Source organism: Hypanus sabinus, chromosome 22 (genome assembly GCF_030144855.1).
Source record: "Hypanus sabinus isolate sHypSab1 chromosome 22, sHypSab1.hap1, whole genome shotgun sequence".
Taxonomy (NCBI): Eukaryota; Metazoa; Chordata; class Chondrichthyes; order Myliobatiformes; family Dasyatidae; genus Hypanus; species Hypanus sabinus.
Window position 1 is genome coordinate 12,062,769 of NC_082727.1, and position 26,404 is coordinate 12,089,172.

At 38.7% G+C, this 26,404-nt stretch overlaps 1 protein-coding gene across 3 annotated transcripts in view; it reads right to left on the bottom strand.

Moving 5' to 3' along the window:
- The window catches only part of cnnm2a (cyclin and CBS domain divalent metal cation transport mediator 2a), a 164,777-nt gene that overhangs the window by 35,585 nt on the left and 102,788 nt on the right, over positions 1 to 26,404 (bottom strand). For all 3 annotated transcript variants that reach the window (XM_059947058.1, XM_059947056.1, XM_059947059.1), the window contains exons 2-3: positions 5,082 to 5,225; positions 3,033 to 3,170 (exon numbers count right to left, since the gene is read on the bottom strand). In XM_059947058.1, coding sequence (XP_059803041.1) covers positions 3,033 to 3,170; positions 5,082 to 5,225 — 282 coding nt within the window. The remainder of the gene's footprint in view (positions 1 to 3,032; positions 3,171 to 5,081; positions 5,226 to 26,404) is intronic.

Below are 26,404 nucleotides of genomic sequence, written 5' to 3' on the forward strand. Positions count from 1 at the left end.
TGTGTGTGTTCTGCACAAATGTTTGGCAGGACAAGTGAATAAAGTACTGAATAATCTGACAGAATTTTCTAACTAGTGTAAAAACAAGGGTAAAATCAAACATTTTTTATAGGAGATGTGTCTCCCCTCAGCTGGAAAGTTGAGTTCCTTTTAGGAATGTTGTATAGGCTCTACAGGGGTAGCAACTAAGTTTTAAGAGAATAATTTCAAGAAATAGTTACACAAGTTGACTGGAGGAACCTAAGGCAATTGTCCTTTGAACAGAGAAGGAGTGAGGAAAAGTATTAAAAATCATGAGGGATTTAAACAAAGGAAATTCTTCTAACAGCTGTAAGGTCAAAAATGAAAGCCACAGATTAAGCTATAGTGAAATAAAATTTTTATTTGTAAACCAATCGCAAATGAGAAAATCTGCAGATGCTGGAAATTCGAGCAACACACACAAAATACTGGAGGAACTCAACATGCCAGGCAACATCTAGGAACAGAGTACAGTTGACATTTCGGGCCGAAACATCAACTGTACTCTTTTCCTAGATATGTGTTGCTTTGTATTAGTAAATGCATACTGCATTTAGAATTTGAATTAAACTCCTGGTCTGTGTAATGTATAAAGATTAAACAGTAACCTTCAAAAGAAAATTAAATTAATATATTGTGGTGAGCATTTGGTCCTTAACGATGGACATGTATGAAAATACATGTATGAAAAAAAAGTATGAAAATAAAGAGTCAAAAAACCAACCAAATAGCCCAGATGAAAGAGAAAGTTCCCAGATTTTGAATAAATGTACAGGGGCTAATTATAATTCTGTGCTTATTTTTTATATAGAGATACAGGCCCTTCCAACCCAATAAGCCCACCCAATTATATCCATGTAATTAATTAGTCTACTGACCCATATGCCTTTGAAATGTGGAAGGAAACCAAAACACCCAGAGGAAACCCACAGTCATGGGCAGAACGTACATACTCCTTCACATGGCAATGGGAATTGAACCCAGGTCACTGGCACTGTAAAGCATTACATAAACTGCTACACTACCAAGCCACAACTGTTCTATTATAAGTAAACCACAGTACACAGCAATTTAACTCAATTAGCTTAAAATATATAAAATTGTATTATTTATGTAGTTTCCCAGAAACTTAGCACACTATGCTTTATAGAACCTGTATATATACTTGAAAACACGAGATAAATCAATGCTACACCTTATATTGAAGTATGGTAAAACAAATTACTCTGAAGAGCAGACATTTTTTTGATTTATGTTATTTGTTAGAAAAATGCTGGAGAATTCATTTTCCCATCATTTCATTACAGATGTAGCCATTACTGTAAGTGCATTTGCCAAAGACTACCTAGAGTATACATTTTTTGACTGAACATTTTTAACCACATCAATGAATTCCTCGATATAAAATGAGTGGCTATTGGGAATAGATCACCTTTAGCATGTGGGAGTTGGTGTTAATTAACCTTAGAGCATGGATTGGGCAGTCTCCACTCAATCTATTCAAATTAGACTTAGTTTGGCAGATTTAAACCACTGTGAACGTCAGTGTCACAGCTGTTGTATGAACACAGACTGCAGCATTACTGAGTTAACCCATACCATTAGAGCACAGTTTCATTTTACAACTTGCTTTGTTATTATATTTTACTTCAAAATTGTTGGTCTATTTTCCCAGATTGTTCAATATTACTAAATACATGCTATTTTTTAAATATGCTGTATAGGTATCTGTGCAGTTGGATACCAAGTTTTGAAAAGATTGTTAGGCAATAACTTTAAGTTCAGTCCAGGGGAAGACCGTGCAGTCAATGATGAGGATGATTGGTAAAATGCCAAAAGTTTTTTGGAAGTAGAAAGCTTGAACTATTATTGTAAGTATGGTGAAGGTGATTCCAATGTAAGGAGGTCAGGATTTAAAAACAGAAAGGTTTGACTGCCTTTGAAATGAACAGACAAGTTGTCTGTAATGTGTGACACAGTCAAATAGGTCAAACTAGGTGAATGAGTTAATCAGAGGATGTTTTTCACCACTTGACTGATTATTGATTGCTTTGCCAGCAGCAAAGTTTACTTCTTTAATATTCTTCAAAACAGAATTAATATTCTCAAACCAGCAAGGTAGGGGAGCGGTGGCTTTTTTAACACAAGCTTTCTTTATTATTGTGCATATACTTCTTGTGCACTTCAACCTCAAATGCCCTTAGAACCAATATTACATATTTTTTATGACTGTCAGAAATTAAACAGTCTGATTTGTTAATTCCCACAATAGCACTTGACCATTTTTTGTTTAAAAGTTGCTGGAAAGCTTGTGCTATTTGCTGCATAGGAAAGTTTTCAATGATAAATATAAGATAAACAGCAGTATTTTACTTTCCCAAAGATAATCCACACCTTGATGAGGTACAAAATTTCACACCTCAAACTGTGTATTTTACTGTAATGAACTTTACAATTCAGGAAATAAACAATCCCAGTTCCTAGGAACCAATAGCAAAACCAAATTTCAAATGAAACCATAATATCCTAAGCATGTAAATTAATGGACAATAAAACATCACAAAATAATTGCATCAAGCCTTGTTATGACTTTTATCTAACAGTTCTATTATGTTGCCACTTTTGTCCTCAAAACAATAAACACTTTCATTGCAAGTCGATTTTAAACATAAGTTAAGTCTAAGGTCATACTTAAAAGCACTTAGACTAGAAAGCGGGTGATTAGGAGTATTAAGTTAAAGAAGTTAGTTTAAAAAGGTACAGAAATTAGAGGAAATTGCACAGTGTATGATCTAAGTTATCATCAGGGATGTAGGGAGTACACAGAGCAGAATAACAAACCCTATTAAAGTTGCAGACGATAATGGTATAAGGAATGGCCTTAGGAACAAGGAGCCCAATACAATTGTTATAGAAGCAGTATGCAGAATTTATGATCAAGGTAACTACCATAATCAGTCTCGGTATTCACTTCAATATATCATTTTTTACTTGATAACAAAAAAACTTGCCTGTTGCTAGAAAACGATGTGTTGCTAATAGTAGCTGTGGTGAGATTTTGACCTTCATTTCACTGTCTGTTGGTTTGAAGGCAGAGAAATCTTGTTTTCTTTCACGATGTGTAATTTTCTTTTTGGTTCTGTTATCCGCTGCAGATGTGGAAGACAGTTGAAAGAGAGGAAGTGATTGGAGTTCATTAAAACATGTTTACAGGACTTGATGACCGGCAAGTGAATCAGGTTCTAAAAACAAGCAATTTTTTTCTTAAATTAACCAAAATTAAATTAATTTTCTTTATTTAACCAGCAGAGATCCAAGCTTTCAGTTACTGTGACACAACCTATATGAACTCAATTGAGCTTATAATTAAATCGGAAAAAAGCCTAATTCTGCAGTTTAAGGAATAAAACTTAAAAGATTGCATTTCATCAAATAGAAAGTATATTCCCATTTTATATCTTACACTCTGATATAAAGATGTAATTTTCATCTGGAGGCAAGTTACAGAATAATTAGAATTGCTAATATTAAAAGTATTTGCAGGTGCTGAAGTTTTCACCCCTATTTCAGAGCATTGTTTTATATTAATATTTGCTTATTACCAATGCAAAGTTGCATTGCTCATTCAAAGAGTTAAAAACAAACAGAAACAGCTTTGTATGGCATGCTGCAATCTGAAAATGGTATGAAATTTCCATCAATCCACTGTTACAGTTTTTAAATCTGGTTTTACCTCCCTCAGAAGAATGGGTTTCAGGTGCTGTAAGGGAGGAGTGCACACAGTATGGTTTTCTACTTGTCTTCTAAATGAACCAAGGCAGTTTATGGTTTACTCTCTCCATGAGTATAGTCTAACTCAATTAGTCACACAAAGAGTCAAAAGAGAAAGAGCTAACTACATTTTTTTCTTAACCAATTCTGACAAAGAGTTTAGGGCCTGAACCTATTCCTTCTTCTTTCATTATGCTTGACTTAATGGGTGCTTCCATAATTTACTGTTTTATTTCAAGGTAGTTTACAGCATTTTGTTGATTTAATTATTTAACCAGGTCAATTATTTCCTTCCCTTCTCTGCCATGACAGTATCTTGCTGTCCAATCAAAGTGAAGATTAATTTATTCAACAGGAATATTTAAATACTGAACTTTCATTCACTGAAGCTATCTCATGCTGGATGCTGTAAGCAGCTAGTAAAGTTTTAAAATAGTGCAACGGATGTTCTCCATTGACTGGTGTTGCAGCGCATGAAATGATGAGATGACTATTAATTGAATGGCAAGCAAGTTTTGTTAGGAAATCTGGTACAGGAGGGGATTAAAGAACATCATGAGAAAAAGATGTTAAATTAAACAAAATGAACACAGAAAAAAATCACTAAGCCAGTATGAATGTTAGCGGAAAATATAATTCAGAATGTGTGGGTCCGAGTGCTACAAATTTGATACAGTGCCTATAAAAAGCATACAACCTCCTTGTAAGTTTTTCGTTGTTTTATTGATTAACAACATTGAATCACAGTGAATTTAATTTGGCTCTTTTTGACACTGATTAACAGAAAAAGATTATTTTATGTCAAAGTGAAAACCAATCACTAAGATCCTGCAGGGCCTTCTTTTCAAAAAACAGTAAGTTCTTAAACACAACTAGTTACCCGTTAAGGGCAGAGACATTGCTTTGTTTGCTTAATTAACATGTACAACACGCTGGAGGAACTCAGCAGGTCAGGCAGCATCCGTGGAAACGAGCAGTCAACGTTTCGGGCCGAGACATTGACTGCTCGTTTCCACGGATGCTGCCTGACCTGCTGAGTTCCTCCAGCGTGTTGATTTGACCACAGCATCTGCAGTGTACTTTGTGTTTGTTTTGTTTGCTTATCCTTCCACTATATTTGGAGGAGTGTGCGTGCGAGCGTGTTTTTGTGTGTGCATGCGCGTGCACACGCGTGTGTACATACTCACTCTGAGGATAAATGCAACTTATTTCTTATATCCTAAAATATAGTCAAATTATAAAGAAATAAGAAATGTTTACATGTCACAGTATAGACCAAGAACACTCACTATATAAATCAGTCTCATCCAGGATTTCTGATTTGATAATTTCTTCAATTACATCCTCTAGTGTGACAATTCCAAGCACCTCGTAAAATGGATCCCCTTCTCCTTCATTGTTCACTCTCTGTACTATTGCCAGATGAGATTTACCTACAAAGGACGAAAGGGGAAATAACAACATAAATCAATGACACATGCATATCTGAAGGGCTGTGTTTACTTAAATATAAAAAAGCATGCTCTAGTGCAAAGGTAGCATCACCAAACTTAACTATTAACAGAATAAGTCTGTAACAGAAATATAGGCCATTAACCAGAGGAATAATCATCAGATTTAAAATGTGTTAAAACTGCATAAATTGTGAGCAATACTTAAAATATAATTCTTTATATACATATAAATGCTTGAAAGCATGATTAAAAAATGAAGTACATCCTATGTCTTCCTACAAGTGTTAATAATATTCACATATGCCTGTATAAACATGATCTAGATATAAATTCACTGAAGTACAGCTCAACTCATTAGCAAGATAATAGAATTAAATTCAGAATTAGCTATAAAACAAGACAAACGTTGTTTTAATAAATACACACGAACAGCTTGAGCTTGAATGTTTGGAACAAAGAAAATTCCATGTGATGAAAGAAAATGCAGGCATAGCTGGGTCCATGCAAGTGCCCACAGCTACACCTTGATTTTGTAGAAAGTGTGAGGAATTAAAAGAGAAGTTTCGAAGGTACAAAACCAGTTTTGCCAAGTAGATGAGAGTTTAGTGGAGAGGAACTAGTCAAGCCTTTGATCCCGAAGAAGGGGTCTAAGATCTTTCTGATGGGCTATGGACATGCATGCTTCCCAGTTCTACTATTTCCAGGGTTGTGTTTGTAACAGCATTACACAACGTTCTGCACATAGGGGCTAGTACTCTCATCAATGACTCAGAATCAGAATTAAAGGAAGTTGTGTTTAAAATTGTAAGCGATTAAGACTAGAGAATAAAAGCAGCTGCAAGACAAAACACGCATTTAAAAAGTTAACAACACGCACATAATGCTGGAGGAACTCAACAGGCCAGGCAGCATCTATGGAAAAGAGCATAGTTGATGTTTCAGGCGGGGACCCATCAGCGGGACTTGGCCTTAAAAAAGTTAATCTGAACAAGTAGTGTAAAAAGATTTTTAAGAAGTAGTAGTAAGGTCGTGTTTATGGATTCAATGCCCGCTCAGAAATCTGACGGCAGAGGGGAAGAAGCTATTTCTGAATCGTTAAGTGTGTTCCTACAAGCTCCTACACCTCCGCCCTGATGGTAGCAATGAGAAGAGTGCATGTCCTGGGTGATGGGGGTCCTTAATGATTGTTGCCAACTTTTTGAGGCATTGCTCCTTGAAGATATCTTGGATGCTGGTGAGGCTAGCTCCCATAATGTTTTCAACATTTTACAGCTTATTTTGACCCAGTGCCCACACCCATAGTCGACAGTGATGCAGCCAGTTAGAATGCACTTCATGGTACATCTGAAGAAATATGAGAATGTCTTTGGTGATGTACCGAATCTCCTCAAACTCTTAGAACTAAAAAAAAATGAGGCAAAAATAGACTTCAGTGTGAATAAGTGCAAGGTGGTACATTTCATAAATTAAAATGGAGTATGAGAGAAATCCATGTATCATAGTGGAGCAAAATGATTTTAGGATTAAGATTTACACAACACTTCAAATGTATAGTTTCTAAACGAGTACTGGGTTTTCGGGCAATTACCGCAACATATGAACAGCATGATGTACCTGAGAACCTAAATTCAACCTTATCAAAGTAGTAATAGGAGTCTGATCTTATTTTGCACTCCACAGTGTAACAAGGATTTCAGTGGAACACAGACAAAATGCTGGAGAAAAGAGGACAGTTGATGTTTCGGGCCAAAACCCTTTGGCAGGACTGGAGGAAAAAGTGAGGAGTAGATTTAAAAAGTAGTGGGAAGGGGAGAGGTGAAACCTGAAGAGAGAGAGATGAAGTAAAGAGCTAGGAAGTTGATTGGTTAAAGAGACAGAAGGCCAAGGAAGAAAGCAAAGTGGTGAGGAACAACAAAGGGAAGTGATGGGGTGAGAGAGGGAAAAGGGGATAGGAAATGGTGAGGGGTCGCATTACCAGAAATTTGAGAAATCAATGTTCATGCCATCAAGTTGGAGGCTACCCAAACGGAATATAAGGTGTTGTTATTCCAACCTAAGTGTGGCCTTATCACAACAGAGGAGAAGGACACGGATGGACATATCAGAATGGGAATGGGAAGTGGAATTAAAATGGGTGTCTACTGGGAGATCTTGCTTTTTCTAGCAGACAGAGTATACGTGCTTGGCAAAGTGGTCTCCCAATCTACTTCGGGTCTCACCGATATACAGGAGGCCACAACAGGAGCAGCGAACATAGTACGTGACCCCCAAAAGACTCGCAGGTGAAATGCTGCCTTACCTGGAAGGACTGTTCAGGACCCTGAATAGTAGTGAGAGAAGCGGTGTAGGGGCAGGTGTAGTACTTGTTCCGCTTGTAAGGTTAAGTGCCAGAAGGGAGATCAGTAGGGAGGGATGAATGGACAAGGATGTCGTATAGGAAGAGATCCCTGCAGAAAGCAGAAAGTGGCGGGGAGGAAAAGATGGGCTTGGTGGTGGGATTTGGTTGGAGGTAACGCCACTGATCTCCCTCCACACTAATTTCCCTCCAAGCACTTATCCCTGCAAGTCCCTTCCCATTGATCTTCCTCATGGCACTTATCCTTTTGCCAACTCCAAAGGGATGAGGACACACTTAGGTTGGAAGAACAACACCTTATATTCTGCTTGGGTAGCCTCCAACCTGGATGGGATGAACATTAATTTCTCAAACGTCCAGTAATGCCCCCACACCTCCCACCATTTCCCATTCCCTTTTCCCTCTCTCACCTTATCTCTTTGCCTGCCCCTCTCCTCCCTCTAGCTTCTCCCCACTTTTCTTCCTTCCTTGGCCTTCAGGTTTCACCTAACACCTTGTGTTTCTCTGTCCCTTCCTCCCACCTTTTAAATCTACTCCTCAGCTTTTTTCTCCAGCCCTGCCAAAGGATTTTGGCTCAAAACATTGACTGTACTCTTTTCCTAGATGCTGCCTGGCCTGCTGAGTTCCTCCAGCATTTTGTCCTGTGTAATGCTCAGATTTCCCACATCTGCAGAGTTTCTTGTTTATGGAAGAATTTCAGTGGGTTGCTTCCCACTGTAAATAAAACTAAATTACAAAGAACGATTCAGATGGTAAACTGAGGAGATTACTGGATGAATTGAAACTGATACATCAAATTAATGGGGACTCAGTTGTTGCTCTGCTAATAGAGCTCATTGCCACACATTTTATCCTGCTAACAAACTATGTCAAAGTAAATTTGGCCTTTTAAGGTAGATTCAGGCTTCTTGTAAATATTGTGCAATTAGAAATCAGTTTTATAGCAAAATACTCATTCACGCATGCAGAATTAAATACGATACTTTAAAAATCTTGATTTAATTAATGAAAATGATATTGTAATCTACACATGAGATATTCTTAACATTACATTACCAGATAAAGATTAAACATTAATAAAGAGCTAAAAAAATAAAATGTGCTATGACAGCCCCCTATATCATGATCATTTTGAAACAGGGAAAAGATTGTCACTACTGGTGTTTTAGATATTCATAAAAACCAAACTAGTTGTATTAAAATAAAATCTCAGAAATTCATTTAAGAATCCTCAAAAGAGGAAACTAGGAGAGATTTTTTCCCCCGACAATAGATTTTTTTTTCTCTGAAACAAGCACAGCCTTCTTTAAAACTTCTGTAAATGAGAGTTGTATTATTTCAGTCATTCATGCAAAAGTTAGCAGTTGACTGTATAAGCCCGCAATTTACAAGCTGATAGAATGGTGAAGAGCCTTTTTGCTTGTGCCTTTTTTAAACTCCATTCACTGGTTATCAATTAGTTTTAATTCCAAGTAACAGTCGGTTTTGTAGCAAAGTTCTTAGTAATTCCCATATTTTACATTCAGTTAAGGTAGATATTGGAAAAGACTACTCCAGCTCACCTTTTACAGGATGTGATAGACTTTAAGATATTTTTCCAACCTAAAAATTCATCCAATTCGTGTAAATAAAGAAAATGATCTAATACATAACTACACCAATAGATTACATATCTCATGCAACCAGTAACAGTTCAGACTATGATAAATTAACTTTTAAGTTATTCTTTGGACTTTGGTTAAAGTTAACCTTCAGGTGGGTGGATTACAGAATGGAAAAGCTTTGGTTAGGTTCACATAATGTACAACACTTATGCCTGAGCATTGTTTCTTTTAGTTGTTCATTACCTTTTCAAAACCAACTTCTCTGCCAGTTTTATTTCAAGTTATTTTTAGTGGCAGAAGTAAGATGAACAAATGCAAAAAGCATCCTGTTATGATCAAAAACAGTTTGAAAAATGATATAATTCTCCTTTTGGGATCTTTCACTAACAAACACGAATATCAAAACTTAGGTATTAAAGATATGTATACACACAACAATAAAATATTGTATTTAAACAAAACATAATTACTGCACAATTAGCCTTTCAAACTAATACAATTTCCATTTAAATTTGGACCTGAGAAATCTGCAATGAAAAAACATCTAGAAATTGTGGTTCCTATCTCAGTCAAGTTAAGCAAAAATATCTTAAGATCCTTAATTACTTTTCATTATACAGAATCCCCAAAATTAAACATTACAATATTATGCAAGTTCACAAATCAATACCACTGTATTGCTATCCTAAAATTCCATAGCCAAGCCACCTGAAACTGGCCTTCTACTGACTAGTCATTTTATCATGCAATGCCACAAAGCACAGAAATGTACTAAAATTTCTAGAACGATTGCATTCATCTACATTCTATTTTGAATCGAACAGCTAAGAATAGCTAACAAAAATACAAGTAGTTTTGCATAGATACATTTTCACAATGACAGACTTGAATTTAAAATAGCTACCTGGCTTCAATTACACTTCTGAGCCCCTGTCAGAACAATGTTGTACAATAATTTGCTTTGCACATGACTGACACATAATCTATAAAATGAAAGATATTGCTGCATATAGGTATAGGCATCCATTAGTCTTGTGAGACCATGGATTTGTGCCTTGGAAAGTTTCCAGGGCGCGGGCCTGGGCAGGGTTGTATGGGAGACCGGCAGTTGCCCAAGCTGCAGGCCTTCCCCTCTCCACACCACCGATGTTGTCTAAGGGAAGGGCACTAGGACCCAAGCAGCTTGGCACCGGTGTCGTCGCAGAGCAATGTGTGGTTAAGTGTCTTGCTCAAGGACACAACATGCTGCCTCAGCTGAGGCCTGAACCAGTGACCTTAAGATCACAGGACCGATGCCTTATCCACTAGGCCACGCACCTACAGTTACAATAATAATTGTGTTCTTATCATTGCATTTAGTGTTAGAAGCACCTTTAATAAACAGGCTCATGCATCAAAGGCCCCATTTACCAGAGACATTCTCTTGTTTCCTCTCATCCACTGGATAGAAGATACAAAAGCCTGAAGGCTCAAATACAGTTTATACTCTACTGTTGAATATTCACTCTCAACCTCATTATGATCTTGCACTTCATTGTTTACCTGCACTGCATTTGCTCTGTAACTGTTACCTTTTTATTCTGCATTCTTTTATTGTTCATCTCAATGCCCTGTGTAATGTCTTGATTTGTATGAACACTAAGCAAGACCAGCTTTTCACTATATCTTGATACATGTGACAATCCTAAACCAATTCCAATTAGAGATCATAAACATGAGATTCTGCAGATGCAGAAAATCCAGAGTAACACACACCAGATGCTGAAGGAACATCTAGCAGCATCTATGGAGAGTAATAAAGAGCAGATGTTTTGGGATGAGACCCTTCAATCCTGATCCATTAAGGACCTTCATAACCCAGGACATGTCCTCTTCTCATAGTTACAATCAAGGGAACAGTACAGGACCCTGAAGACAAACATACAACATTTCAGGAACAGCTTCTTCCCCTCTGCCATCAGATTTCTGACTGGGCATTGAACCCATGAACATTACCTCACTACTTCTTCCTCTCTTTTTGCACTACCCATTTAATTTAATTTTTTATATTTCTTATTGCAATTTATAGTTTTTATTGTGTATTGCAATGTACTGCTGCCACCAAACAACAAATTTAACAACATATGCCAGTGATATTAAACCTGATTCTGATGAAGAGTTTCAGCCCAAAATATCACCTCTTTATTCCTCTCTACAGATGCTGTCAGACCTGCCGAGTTCCTCCAGAATTTTAGGTGTTACTTCAATTAGAACTCTGTGGTTCTTATTCCACAAACTCTGGTGTTGTTTCATTGTTGACCAAGGGCCTATAAGATTAGAGAAGATGCACTTTGTATTCTCAATACTTAAAAACCAGTATTAGGTAATATTAACAATGAGTAAGCTGGAGATTTATTGTATGAAACTGTACTTAACCTGCATCATAATGCTCCAATACACAGGATGAAAGTGGTTAAACAGGTGATTTTATTTGACAATTCAATCTCATTAGAGAAGCTGAAATTAACTAAGCAATTACTCATCCAAAATGCAGAAGTGTTAGGTGAGCGTTAAGTAATAGAAACAGAACATGCTGTAAATAACCTCCAAGAGGACCACAACCTTGTCGTGGTTTGGAAGCTTGTATGCCTCAATGACCCAAAGAGCTATGTTAGCTGGAATCAGGACCTCATGCTTTGGCTTTTGGTAGGGTCACCCATGTGAAACAGGTCAAAGGGTAGACTGCAGACTAAGTGTGGTCCACTGGCTTTCCAGGCTCAGGGGTTAAGGTCGGGGTTAACGACTCTGACCGATAAAACAAAATTGTTACAGAAACAGCTAAGAACTCTTCTACATCCACTGGGAACTTGCATGACTGATTGTGATGAAAACCAAGAACAAGCTACTGGCACAACGAACGAACACCATCAGAGATGGAAGACATTCATAGCTACCCTAAATGGCAGCAGCATAATGGGCAATAACTACTTACTGCCCGTACATCTTCCAGTTTAAGATGGTGCTGGTGAAGCAGTGTCAACAGCAAATAAAACTATTAACTACATTATTAAATCATTCTTATTCTTGGAAACAGTTACTGCAATAACTTCCCTTTTGGAGTTGGGCTTTTGAACAGTATGTACGACCTGGCATTTTTGTAGTGTGAACTGAAGTCTCGAAAGTGCAGGATGGCTGTGGATATGGACTGAATCAAGATGGCAGGCCCCAGGCCCAAAAATGTTTGGCCATTAGAGATAATTTAAAGCAGCAGATTTGAGGCGAGGCAGTCAAGGCGGTAGTGCCTGGGTCCCAGAGTGAGGACTACCCGCTGTTTAGCCAATTTAAGTGCCAGGCCAGATTGAAAAGGTGAGGGTGTATGGGATGGTGTTCAGCTCACTGTTCCACGAGGTTTATTCATCTCTGCGCTGAACTGATGCTGTGGCCTGCAACAAAAAGGCTCCTGGACCATCTACAGTGATGACTGGCTTCATGACTGTGGACTCACTTTTGAATGTTATTTGATTTTTATTTTGCACATTGGACATTTGATGGTCTTCATTGTTAATGGATTCTATCTGGTTTCTTTATTTTATGGTTGCCTGCAAGAAGATGAATCTCAAGGTTGCATGTATTGTACAAAGTCTGATAATAAATGTAATTTGAAGTTTGACGAAATGAGCAAGTCAGCTTTTCTGTGGGAAGAGAAGCAGAATTAATGTTTCAGGCTGAAGACCAGTTCTCAGAACTGGGAAGGAGACAAAAGCAGTTCATTATGGTGGAGGGAGAATGAGAGAGGAGGATGTCTCTAAAAATCTGGAAACAAAGCTCTAAACTTCCAGTGGGGGAAACAAAAAGTTAAAAAAAAGCTGAGCAAATATGATAAGACAACTGATGAAGACAGAAATCAAGTCACTTAAATTGCAGAATTCAGTATTAAGTTCAGAAGACTGCAATATGCCCTGATGGAAGATTACGTGCAGTTCATCAAGCGTGCACTGGGCCTCGTGTAAACTACAGGGGGCTATAGACTGCTAGACGGGAGTGAGAGAAGGATGGAGAATTAAAGTGGCAGGCAAGAAGAAAGCTCATGATTGTGCCTGCAGACTGAATGCAGGTGCTCCACAAAACTATAATACAATCTGGATCTGGTTTCTCTGAATGCAGAACACTACATTGGAAAATATCGTAAATGATTTGCTGCATTCTTCTCAGACAGAATCCTTCAATACAGTTTTCTGGAAAACAAATTAATATTTTAAAGGTGGATTTCTTTTTAAAGTTTAGATTCTTTTTATAATTAGTAAGGAGCTTCCTTGACATTTTCAGTGATGCATTAGAATGCTGGCGATTGGGGCTCAATTTCTGCCGCCGTCTATAAGGAGTTGCACGTTGTCCACATGGGTTTAGGTGCTTTGGTTTCTTTACACATTCCAACAGCATATAGGCTAGTAATGTTCAGTAAATTGTGAGTGCTGGAAGCATAGTGAAACTTACAGGCTACCCCCAAGCACATCCTTGAACTGCATTGGTTGTTGTCACAAATGGCTTTTTTCACTGGATGTTGATGAACATGTGACAAATAAAACTAATCTTTATAAAAAGACTGATCAGTTATAGAAATAATCACTTCAATTGATTCAATAATGTTACACATCACTTGAGAATGATACTCGACTTTTATTATGAATGGTATTGTCTATGTGGTTTCCCACAGACGCAGATAATCATGATTCTGATGTCAGAAACTACACATATTAAATTAGCTCACCATGTCCAAACCTGCAACCAAAACACCCAAAAATAAAACTTATCAAAAAAGTTTAACATCTGGTTTCTCAGGAAAATTATTAGTACTTAAACATTCCTGTAAATGTTGTAAGGTTGGAGTAAAATAAATCTTTCCCATTCACAGCTTGTGATCATTTGTAAGGAATTTTCCAAAGCAACTTTAAAACCACAGAGGCTAATATTAAAGTTCAAATGAACTTTCCATTCCATTACAGTGATGTTCACGAAAGTAGTTACTGCTTAATCTGTTTTTTTAAAGAACAAGTAATTGAAATGTACATAAGCATAGTTTAAATACCAGTCTGTCTGCACTGATGAATGCATCAAAAACAGTCTTGCTAGATCTACACCAAATTTAGTTACTATAAGAGCAAAATATTATTTGTTTTTAAAGAAGTTATTTTCCCATAATTTAAATCAGAAGCTATTCAATCTACATTTCTCAATGTTTAAGGAATGTCTAATAAAAACAGACAAACTATAAATACAGTCATTGGTTTCCATTCTCATCTTGAGGGCTATTCTACATCCTCTTTCCAAACTGATGTTTTGCACTAGTGTTGTGTATTTAGCTATCTGCCAATACCCTTGATGCTGATCAAGCATCTTTTCCTGATTCCCATATAAAATCCTGTAACATCTGCAGTTGCAGATGTGTTGGCAACATGCAACAAAAAACAACATTCAGCAATTTTAAAGAATAAAGAAATAAATAAAGTTAAAGGTTAAAGGATGGATGTGGTATAAAATGAGTACAAATCCATTTACAACGTAAGCACAGCACAAAAAGCAGTGCCCAGGGCTAAATACATTCTAATATCACTACTTAATCCGCTGCATTTCTAGAAGGAGGTCATAAGCATAATATACAGAACTCTGCAAAAGTCTATATACAGACTTTTGAGCTAGGGTGCCTAAGCCTTTTACCCCAGAGCTGCATTTGTCAACGTGGAGCAAAGACAAAGTTTGTAAATCTGGTGGAAGCGAAGGTTGCTGGGAATAGAGAAGGTGAAGAACTGCGGGAGCAGTGTCAAGACAGGCGGCAGTGGAGAGCCGGTGGGAGGGGTGGGTGGTGGTGTGGTATAGATAGACCAAGCCCTGAAACACCAGGCTAGGTCATTTAATTCCAAACAATTGGTTTATTGGTCATTACATAATTATCTCTCTGGTGCTAACCACTCCCTCCCCTCTCAATTACCCTTTTCCCCAACCTTGACTACCCTCTCCCTGCTTCTTTCCCATTCTCAGTCCACAATAGAGACCCATATCAGAATCAGGTTTATCATCACTCACATATGTCATGTTTTTTTCTTTGCAGCCACACAGTAAAATACTTTAAATTAATACAGTACTGTGCAAAAGTCTTACATGCCTAGCTATATACATTGCCTAAGATTTTTGCATACTGTAATTTTGAAATCATACACTGTAGACACAATATTCCTTTACAACAAAGATCAGAATATACATCACTTGTACATAAAAGTGAGGAATATAAAGGAGAAAGCCAAGAGGGTCAATATTTCAAATTTTTAAAAATAAACTATAGATACTGAAATCTTCAAGAGGCATCTTGATTTCTCACTACAAATAGAATCAAATGATTTTGTTGGTTGGGGAAAAAACAAAAAAATTGAAAATGGCAGGGAATTTAACTGCATCAAAACAGACAAGAAAAACGTCACAAAGTACAGTCCAGAATGCCTCAAATATTCAAAGCCCGCCTTGAAGATGTACATCAGGTTTACCAGAATCCAGCTGGTATGAGAGAGGAGGGTAAACATTAACAGTCTCAACTGGCAGGTCAGTCATTTAAGAATTCTGGAATTGAAGAGTTTCTGAAAGAAACTACTGAAAATGTTGTTACTGTTTTAAACTTTTATACCAGGAGACCACCACCCCCATATTCTCGTTGTCATGGTAAACAGAAATTTGTCCTTATAGAATTCACAAATCACTACCTGAAAACTCGAGCTATGGAATAAAATTTCTTACAGAATATGTAAACAGTACAGAAATATTTTCCCAAAGTTTCTTGATACACGTACTAATGATATAGTGATATAGACCATTTTCTAGAAATGCACACCTTTTCCCCCTGTTGGGAGTTCGGGGGGTGGGGGGGGGGGGTTGCCTGTACACATAATGTAGATAAAAATACATTCACAGCTGATTTTCACAAGATAGTAAGGTAACCACATATATTTCAATTCTTAATTTTCAAGCAAATTTATTCAAATAGGAACAAAGATAAGAGTGAAGATATATAGCAAGAAATAATATCCTATAATAATTTTGCCTAGCTAAATCTCTTTGGATGGAAAACTATTGCAATTTTAATACAAGCCTATGACATCCTATGCAAAACTGGAGTATTTCAAATTTCAAGTTATTTATATTTATCTTTCTTTCAAATGTATTAAGGTTTTTCCCATTCTTATTTGATTGGTATAGCTCAGCACTTCAGGATAATAACTATTGACATCTGCTTAACTGTCTCAGCAATGCTCATCCAGATTATGGATTACATGAAAACATGTGATATAAAGGAAATATTCAATTTGTTCACAATTTACCTATTTTACATGGTCACTATTTAAATACTCTTATTCTATCATTTTGACAGTGATTCAATGTAATGAAATAATCAGAAAAACCTGTTTGAAATGATTTTCCGTTCACAAATTTTTATTATTTATAGAAATTATTAGAGAACTTTTAATGATTGCAAGTACGTTACACTGAAGTGCCTGAACCCAAGGTCAATTTCAGTATTATCTATTCATTTCCATTTTTATGACTTCTGAACTTAATATGAACCACAATGAGCAATTCTATATATTCCACCTAAAATCTGATCAAAATTAATTACATCTACTCAATTCTGTAAAGGTAAGTTTAGGAAATACTGCTTGACCAAAGGAAATAAAGCTGCAGATTTATTCTGACTGAATTAAATACAAGATCAATTTTTGAGCACTTCAGAATACATCTCACACTAGATTTATACATATTACTACATGCAAAACTGCAGTTACAAATCATTGTTAAAAATAAAGCACAACAATATAAATGATCTATTCTCGCTGATGCTGAAGTGAACTGCTGCTGTCAGCATTTGAGATTATTAATTTTCAGTGGAGACCCTTTCTCATAATGGCAAGAGTTCCAAGTGTTAGGTTTCTCAAATCAGATCAGTGGGTGACACAGTAGTGTGGTTACTACTGTGGTTAGTGTGGTTGCTCCACCGTACCAGAAACTTAGCTTCAATCTTGACATCAGACGATGTTTCTGTGGGTTTACATTCTCTCTTTGCACTTGGCTGGATTTCATCCCACAAAGATTTGCAGATTGATGGATAAATTGACACAATATGTTGGTGAGTTAATGAGAACTTAGGAAGAATGTGATAAATGTAGGATTAGTGTGGGAGTCAAAGAGAAACTTCAATAAATTTCTAATGGCGAGAGACTACGAGCCATGGAAAACCAAGATGACTTCAGTATTCCATGTGAACAGTCACTGAAAGTTTGTACAAAAAAGCAATCTAAGAGGCTAAAGGATGGTTGGATTTTATCTATTTCCCACCCCAACACCAAAAAATTAACCACTTGTAAGATACGCAAATATATGGTATAGGATATGAATATGTTGTCATACACAATACAAAGCACATGCTATGTTAACAAGATTTACATTTTATTCAGTTGACTTCCATTTTTATCATGGATATTCTATGAGCAGTGGCTCAAAGGTTTCCATACAAACTCGTTAAACTGTGACCTTCCCCATTTACAGCTGTTCATCAAGTTTCAACATCTTCCTCAACACACAGAACTAGAATCAATATGCACATTTGGTTGCGAATAGCTCCCTATACCAGAAGAAAAACAAACCTTGAGCATATCAAAATGTGTCTTTCACATCTGATCAACTGGTACCAGAAAAACAAATGCAGAGATATACTCGTCACACCTCAACAAAGACAAATGTACCTCATTCCAAACCTTCTTGGCAATTCATGCTGTATTTAGAATCCTACTGAGAATGAAGGATCTGAAAGAAGGCCCTTCTCACCATCAGCCAAACAAAATCTTGAAGCTTCCCTGAAAGTTATACTGATTAAGTGTTCTAACAAACATATTAAGAACCAGCCAACATACTGCATGTCTGTTTGCCTGGAACTGACTTGGAATTATTCTATGCAGACCACTATCTGATTGACTTGCAGTCAAAGGCATTCTTCTGCACAATGTTTTCTTCAAGTGACAAGTGTTATGGAATGGCCTGACAGAATGGAACATTCAATATCAACATCACTAGAACCACCCTTTGCAACACCAGTACAGACAGACCTCAGCACAGTGATACTTAATGTATGGATACCCAAGGCTGAGTTGGAGCTTGACACACACAAAGATAAGCATCAAACTGAGGGAAGTATTGTGTACATTCTCTCATTGCTTTCTTTGGAGATATTCCTTTGAAGTTATTTCTTTGAAGATGACAGCACAATTAGGCTCTATGGGCAAAGAAACCAAGTTAAGATTGAGTAACCTTGATTGAAGAAATACATTTTTACATGATTAAAGCAAAAATGTTTATACTAGAAAAGAAGAAAGAATTGTCAAACAAAACCAAATGACTGGGTATATCAGGATAGGAAATTTACTCTGGTGGAAAAAATGCATCACAAAGGATGCATCAAACAGATAGAAAGCTTTGGGTAACCATGAGCACTCAAATGGGCCCAAGCTTTGCCTGCCTCTTTGTCAGAAGCCTTCCCCAGTCATACTCCCTAACTCTTTCTCCACTACATCCATGACTACATTGGCGCTGCGTCATGCACCCATGCTGAGATCAACATTTGCATCAATTTTAGCCCCAAACCCACTCTGCCCTTAAGTTCACTTAGGCCATTTCTGAAACCTCTACCCCTTTCTTGATTTGTCTCCATCTCTAGAAACAATCTATTAACCAACATCTTTTATAAACCTACTGATTCCCATAGTTATCTTGACTATACCTCTTCCCACCCTGTAAAAATGCTACTCCCTTCTCTCAGTTTCTTTGCTTCCACTGCATTTGTTCTCAGGATGCTTCTTTCCAATCCAGGACATCTGAGATGCCTTCATCCTTTAAAGGATGGGGTTTCCTTCCCTCTGCTATTGATGCTGGCCACACTTGCACCTCCTCCATTTCTCGCATATCTGTGCTCACCCCATCTTCCCACTATCATAAGTGATAGTGTCCTTCTCGTCCTTACCTACCGCTATCTCCAAAAGAGCCCAACACTAAACGCATCTTTACCTCCACCCCCTTCCACAGGGATCATTCCCTCCGCAATTCCGTTCAGCATCTGTCTCTCCCCACTCATCTCCCTCCAGGCACATATCCATGCAAGCAGCCTAAGTGCTACTCCTTGCCCACACACCTCCTCCCTTAATACTATTCAGGGGGCCAAAGAGTCCTTCCATTTGTGGTAACACTTCACCTGCCAATCTGCTGGGGACGTCTATTGTGTCCAGTGCTCCAATGGGGCCTCCTCTACATTGGTGAGACCCATCGTAAACTGGGGAACTATTTTGGTGAGCACCTCTGCACCATCCACCAGAAGTGGGACTTCCCAATGGCCAAACATTTTAATTCCAATTCCCATTCCCTTCTGATGTGTCAATCCATGCCACTGCCTTATGACAAGATGAGGCCACCCTCAGGGTGGAAGAACAACAGCTTATATTCCATCTGGGTACCCTCCAACTTGATGGCACGAATAATGATTTCTCCTTCTGGTGAACAAAAATTTCCCCACCTTCCTTTATTCTCCACTGATCTTTTTCTTCTTCTTACCTGCATATAACATCCCCCAGGTCTTCCCCCACCTTCCCTTTCTCCTAATGTACATTCTCCACTCGCATCAGATTGTTTTTTTCTCTAGCCCTTGACCTTCCAACCCACCTGGCTTTACCCATCACATTCCAGCTAGCCTCCTTCCCCTTCCCCACCTTGTAGTTCAGGCATGTTGCCCCTTCTCTCAGTCTTTGAGAAGGGCCGAGGCCCAAAACATCAACCGTTCCCTCCTTTCTGTAGATACTGCCTGATCTGCTGAGTTCCTCCAGCATTTTGTGTGTGTTGCTGTCAGATAGGGCATTTGAAACAAAAAAGGATAAAAATGAAACCCAAAAGGAACAAAATATTTTGGACATATATAAAATGTTTATAATGTATAGTTAATATAACTCACATTCATATAAAACATTATATTAGCAACAAAGACAGAGTCAAAAGAAAATTGAAAGTACTGAGTAAAGAAATGATAGAAGTACTAAATAAACCTCAAGTGTAGGTATTAAGCTTAATGAAGCACCCAAGATCGAAGAACAATTAGGAATGTGAAACATCCTGGTTTCTTTGGCTGCATAAATCGAGGGAAGACAATCTCAAGTCCTGCCAAACTCGTGAGATTGTGACGGCTCACCCCATCCCAAACCCTGATTCTGTGGATACTGTGTAATTTGCTACCCTGTTACAAACTAGTGCCACGAAATAACAGACAGTACACACATATGATTAAAGGAATTATATTTATGAATCTTAACTAAAGGGCTAGTAAAGAATAACAACAGAAAAGGGCACATTCTAATTAAACAGTCAAAAGTGCACAAGCTGGAACTCATCTTGAACTAAATGAAATACATACAGCATAACAGTAAAAATATGAACCAGAGCGTTACATTCTCTCCCCACCAAAATAGTCATGTCCTCATGTCTTTGAAATAATTTGTCATCCCGTATTAATAACACCACTTTCAAAGGAATTTTGTGATGTCAGTACCTCCAATCCATTTGAAAGGGTAGTGACACATCTCACCAGGGGGATACTCGCACCCCTCTGTTCCCCTGGTGCTACATAGGTCAGCCTATCTGGGGGGGGTCCCCCAACTCTTTGACACCTCCTTATCCCATCATCTACGTCTTCAGTTTCAGACACTCCTTGGGATATTTCTGGTCTACGTGGCAAGGCCTCCCTCTGTCTATGATTACTCATTCTTTCTGCAACTCAGGCCCCAAGCTCAGCTTCATTCCCAGTTACTTTAGATCCCAGCCTCTCTTTGTAGTCCAGCTGTAAACCTGAGATGGGATGTGAAACGTGAAATTGAAATGAGCTACTGACGAAAGCACCGGGGCTGGCTTTTACAGACCCCCGGTTGTCGTATGTATTGCATACAGATGCTAGCCAAGAGGGCTTGGGGGGTGTTCTGTATCACAATCAGGGCACAGAGGGTGACAGAATCCGGCTGACAAATGCAACAGGTCTCAACTCTGTGCCCTGATTGTGATACAGAACACCCCCCAAGCCCTCACATCCCATCTCACTCCAAAAGGTTCTGAAGGGCGAAGATAATCTTTACCATCCCTTTCCTCGTGTCCTCCTTTTCTTCCCCAAGGAAGGGTAACCACACAGAAGCTGTTTGAAAGGGTGACTCAATTTAGAGTAGTCCTTCATGAACCTCCGATAGTACCCACAGAAACAAAGGAGTAAGTGTAAAGCACTCACAGTCTGGGGCCATAGCCATGTGGTCACCACCTCTATCTTTGTCCGTCGCATCAGAGAGTCCAACTACCTGTCAGCTTTATTGTGCGGGGTGGCCACACTTGCCAATAGAACCAGGACACCTCAGTCCTAAACTCTGCAATGATCTCCTTTACCACCCCCTGGGATGGGTTATCAGTAGTCACCTGTTGATGGAAGCCTCCCATGCCTAAATCGCATTCTCCTCCTTTCTTACTTCTCTGATCAACTCGACAAACAAAGAAGGGGGCACAACTTATGAGATGTTCAGAGACTCCAAGCGATCAGGTCCAGTGCCTGGGTGCTTTTCGTCACTTGGTTCATCCTTAACTGATTCACTTCAGCCATTTGAATGGCCCCCACTAAACCGCAAGCAACTCAGGTGCCCCTCTAGCCAGAAAATGTAAGTAGAAAGTTTCTCCCCTTTCTCCTATAGCATGTTCTGAAACCTCATCATAAGCTTCATTAGACTTCCAAACACATTTTCTAGCGCTTGCATGTAGCCCGCAGGAGGTAGCAAAGAGCTTCTGTGTCTTTATGTATCTCACTACAGCAGACAGCTGTCATTTTATAGATTCAAAGCCATGCCACTCATTCAGCATCTGAGAAGTCTGCTCTGCCCAAGTCTCATACTCCTTTCCCACTCAGGGGTGGGCTTCACCCCTGAAAACATTCTCAACTTTCGATAGCTAGGACCCTCAGCCTGTGCCCTGGGCCATTAATTCACCAGAGAGGTAAGGGCTGATTCTAACTCAGAATTCTCACTCCTTGCTGGGGGACTTATTAGACATTTCAAATTAGACCACTCCTTCCCCTCGCTCCACAGAAACGAGAACAACCTGTTTTTGAAGACCCGCCCCCAGCTACAGGTGACTCAGTTTGCGATTCACAATCACCTACACTCCCCATCCTCCGGAAAGTATGGACAGTCCACAGCCTCACCCTCACCTGGGGCTCCAATAGTACCAGGGAGATCCACTAACATTACATCAGCACTAGTCTGAACTAGAACAAAGTCTTTGCCCGCCACTTTATCAAACCTCCACTCAACCCCTGCAACATCCGTAACCACTTCATCAGACAATAGTTTAATACAGAGCTAAACGCACAACCCATTAGATCAATGCTCAAGGCCAGGGGTCGGCAACGTTTACCACTAAAAGAGCCAATATGGACCCATTTCCCACAGAAAAGAAAACACTGGGAGCCACAAAATGAAATAACACTGCATACAACGTGTTTTTTTTTGCCTTTATGCTATGTATAAACAAACTATAATGTGTTGCATTTTTGAAATTGATGAACTCCTGCAGAGAAAACGAAATTACATTTCTGCATGCAACAAAAACATTTTGAACTCCGAAAAAAAGACGTTGGGTTGAAGGTTACTACATAGGTAGCCTACCTTGGATCGAAGAATTAAAAGAAAGCGCGCACTGGCGGGTGTCAGGCATTGGCTGTGGTGATGTATATTAATAGCGATAAAAAACACGTTGTAGCGGTGTAGCGCTACACGCAGCGCTAAAATAAAGACTGCAGTCAAAGGTAACTTTATTCGAACTAAACAGCCTTGCTTTTAAGCCTCCCTCAACCCATCCCCGTGGGCGCGGATGCTGCAAAAGACGCGTACTCACAAACCCCCGTAGGCTATCTCCCTTAGCCGGAATGCTGGCTAATTGTGAGGAAATGTGTCGCCACACTTAGATTGTACAAGATCACCATAATCTTCAAATTTAGAATTACATTTCAAAAGCTAACAAACTAACATAAAATACATTTTAATTAAATACTGACCAATTATTTCCCAAAGCCACAGGGAGCCGCAGCACAGAGGTGAAAGAGCCACAAATGGCTCGGGAGCCGCAGGTTGCCGACCCCCGCTCAAGGCAATCACACAGCACCCAACCAAATTGATTCCAGATGATACCCCCACAATGCAACACCCTGATTCCTAGGCTACACAAGTCTAGGGAAGATAATCTCAAGTCTCGCCAAACTCGTGAGATTGAGATGGTTCACCTCACACCAAACCCTGGTTTGTGTGGATGCTGTGTTATTTGCTACCATGTTACAAATTAGTGCCATGAAATAACAGACAGTACACTGCACATGATTAAAGGAATATTTACGAATCTGAACTTAACTAAAGGGTTAGTAAAGAATAACAAAAAGAAAAGGGCCCATTCTAATTAAGCAGTCAAATGTGCACAAGTTGGAGCTCATCTTGAACTTCTCTGCCATTCATGTACTAGACCTTCAGACAACGTGAAAGCACACACCACCTTCTGAACATCGCTCGCAATCCATCTTGAACATACGGGTCCCCGACCGGATTGTATACTATGACCAATTCTCCCTAGCATCGTCTCTCTCCATCTCCCGCTGAACACAAGCCCAAGACCAACCTTAGTGTCCCTCACCAGAGGAAACTCCCCTTAATTTGACCATCCTAATTGGATGACACAGATTTCTCCTCATCTTTCAACAATAACCCAAACAAGCTGAAAACAGAACTGCTAAATGAAATACATACAGCTTAACAGTAAATATATGAACCAGAGCATTACAAAAAGATACTATTTTGGAACCCAAATGAGATAAAAGATTTCCTGGACTATATAGTCTGTACCAAAAAGTTAACAAACGCTTTGCACCAAACCACGTACGTACACCATCCTAGCCTGGCTGGTTTGATGCAATTGGAAAGCTAACATTCAATTAAGGAGCAAAACAATTTGGGAAAAAGTACTGAGAACTTTCTGAGATCAACCTAAGTCGAGCAGATCAACTTAATTTATTCAAACACCAACTTTTAAGAGATCAAGACCAACTTTAGTTTCAAGCTCAGCAGATCAGTTTTCACCATGAGATAGCGGTGGAATAGAGATACACTGCCCTCTATCTTCCAACTTCCAACCTACACTCTACACAAATTAAAATTGTACATCCTGGTCCTTTCTAATCATTTTAATTGATAAAACCTAATTGGTACATGGATCCATTTCTTCATTATTTGATTACCCTCAAATTTATGTGTGTTCTCTGCGATTATTTGGATAATTACGAAGGTTCAAATTGGGAATTTAACCACAAAGAGTTCCTTTTCATCCTTTATCATTCAACCCTTTGAGACGACCAAATCTGGATACAGTTAATCCAAAAGACACCATTCCAGGGTCAAATAGAAGAACAAAATAGCATGCTTTGTCTTAATATTAAGCATCCTTTGAATGTTGCTTCATAGTACACATTTAGAGATGTAATTTCTATAACACTCCAATTCTTTTCCTTTTCTGTCTTCTTCAATTTTGTTCTTGACTTCATATATTATTCTATGCTTTACCAAATAAAGCATCTTCTAATTTCCATGTCCCATCTCAAAACATACATCTCCATTTGAAGCAGTTAAACATCATCTACCGTATTAATATTTAAGGTGATCTGTATGCATGAAAATCATACCCATGACCATATCTATTTCGTTATAGAAAAATGACGGTAAAAAATAAGACAAAATATGAGCGCAAACACAAAGAAATCTGCGGGTGCTGGAAATTCAAACACCACACAAAATGCTGGTGGAACGCAGCATGCCAGGCAGCATCTATAGGAAGAAATACTGTCGACGTTTTGGGCCAAGACCCTTCATCAGGACTAACTGAAAAAGATGGTAAGAGATTTGAAATTAGGAGAGGGAGGGGGAAATCCAAAATTATAGGAAAAGACAGGAGGGAGAAGGATGAAGCTCAGAGCTGGAACGGTGATTAGCAAAAGGGATACACAGCTGGAGAAGGGAAAGGATCATGGGATGGGAAGCCTAGGGAGAAAGAAAGGGGGAGGGGAGTAGCAGAGGGAGATGGAGAAAAGGCAGAGTGATTGTGAGAGGGGCAGACAGAGGGAAAAAGGGGGGAATTAATAAATACATAAGGGATGGGGTAAGAAGGGGAGGAGGGGCATTAATGGTAGTTAGGGAAATCAATGTTCATGCCTCCTAGTGGCCACACATTTTAATTCCATTTCCCATTCCCATTCCCATTCTGTTATGTCTATCCATGGCCTCCTCTACTGTCAAGATGAAGCCACACTCAGGTTGGAGGAACAACACCTTATATTCTGTCAGGGTAGCCTCCAACCTGATGGCATGAACATTGATTTCTCTAACTTCCGTTAATGTCCCTCCTCCCCTTCTTACCCCATTCCTTATTTATGTATTTATTCGCCCCTCTTTTTTCCCCTCTCTCTGCCCCTCTCACAATCACTCCTTGCCTGTTCTTCGTCTCCCTCTGGTGCTCCCCTCCCACTTTCTTTCTCCCTAGGCTTCTGTCCCATGATCCTTTAACTTCTCCAGCTGTGTATCCCTTTTGCCAAGACCTGACAAAAGGTCTTAGCCCGAAACGTCGATTGTACTTGACTGCACTTTTCCTATAGATGCTGCCTGGCCTGCTGCAGACAAAACATGAGGATCTGTTGGCTTATGTATGAAGATTATGGAGAAAGCTAAGAAAAATTTAGAAAATCAAAACCACAAAATTTTATAGGCATTAATAATATTTTCTTCAAGACAAAAAGATTGCAAATATGACATTTCGTTTTTAGAAAACCATAGATGATTCCCTCTACTTTAATTGTTACTAAACACAATTTATAAAAGGAAGAAATTATTCTCTTGCAGAATCATGTAAAATATAAGGAATGTACAGAGTGCTATTGGAGGTAAGAAAGACCAAAGATGGAAGGTAGTCAATCACCATTTTCACTAAATAATAAGGCACTGACAAAACAAATTTGAGGGAATGAAACTTTTGTCAAGCACGTAGCTGCTCAGGGAGCTTGCAGTTCCATTGAATCCACTCTTACC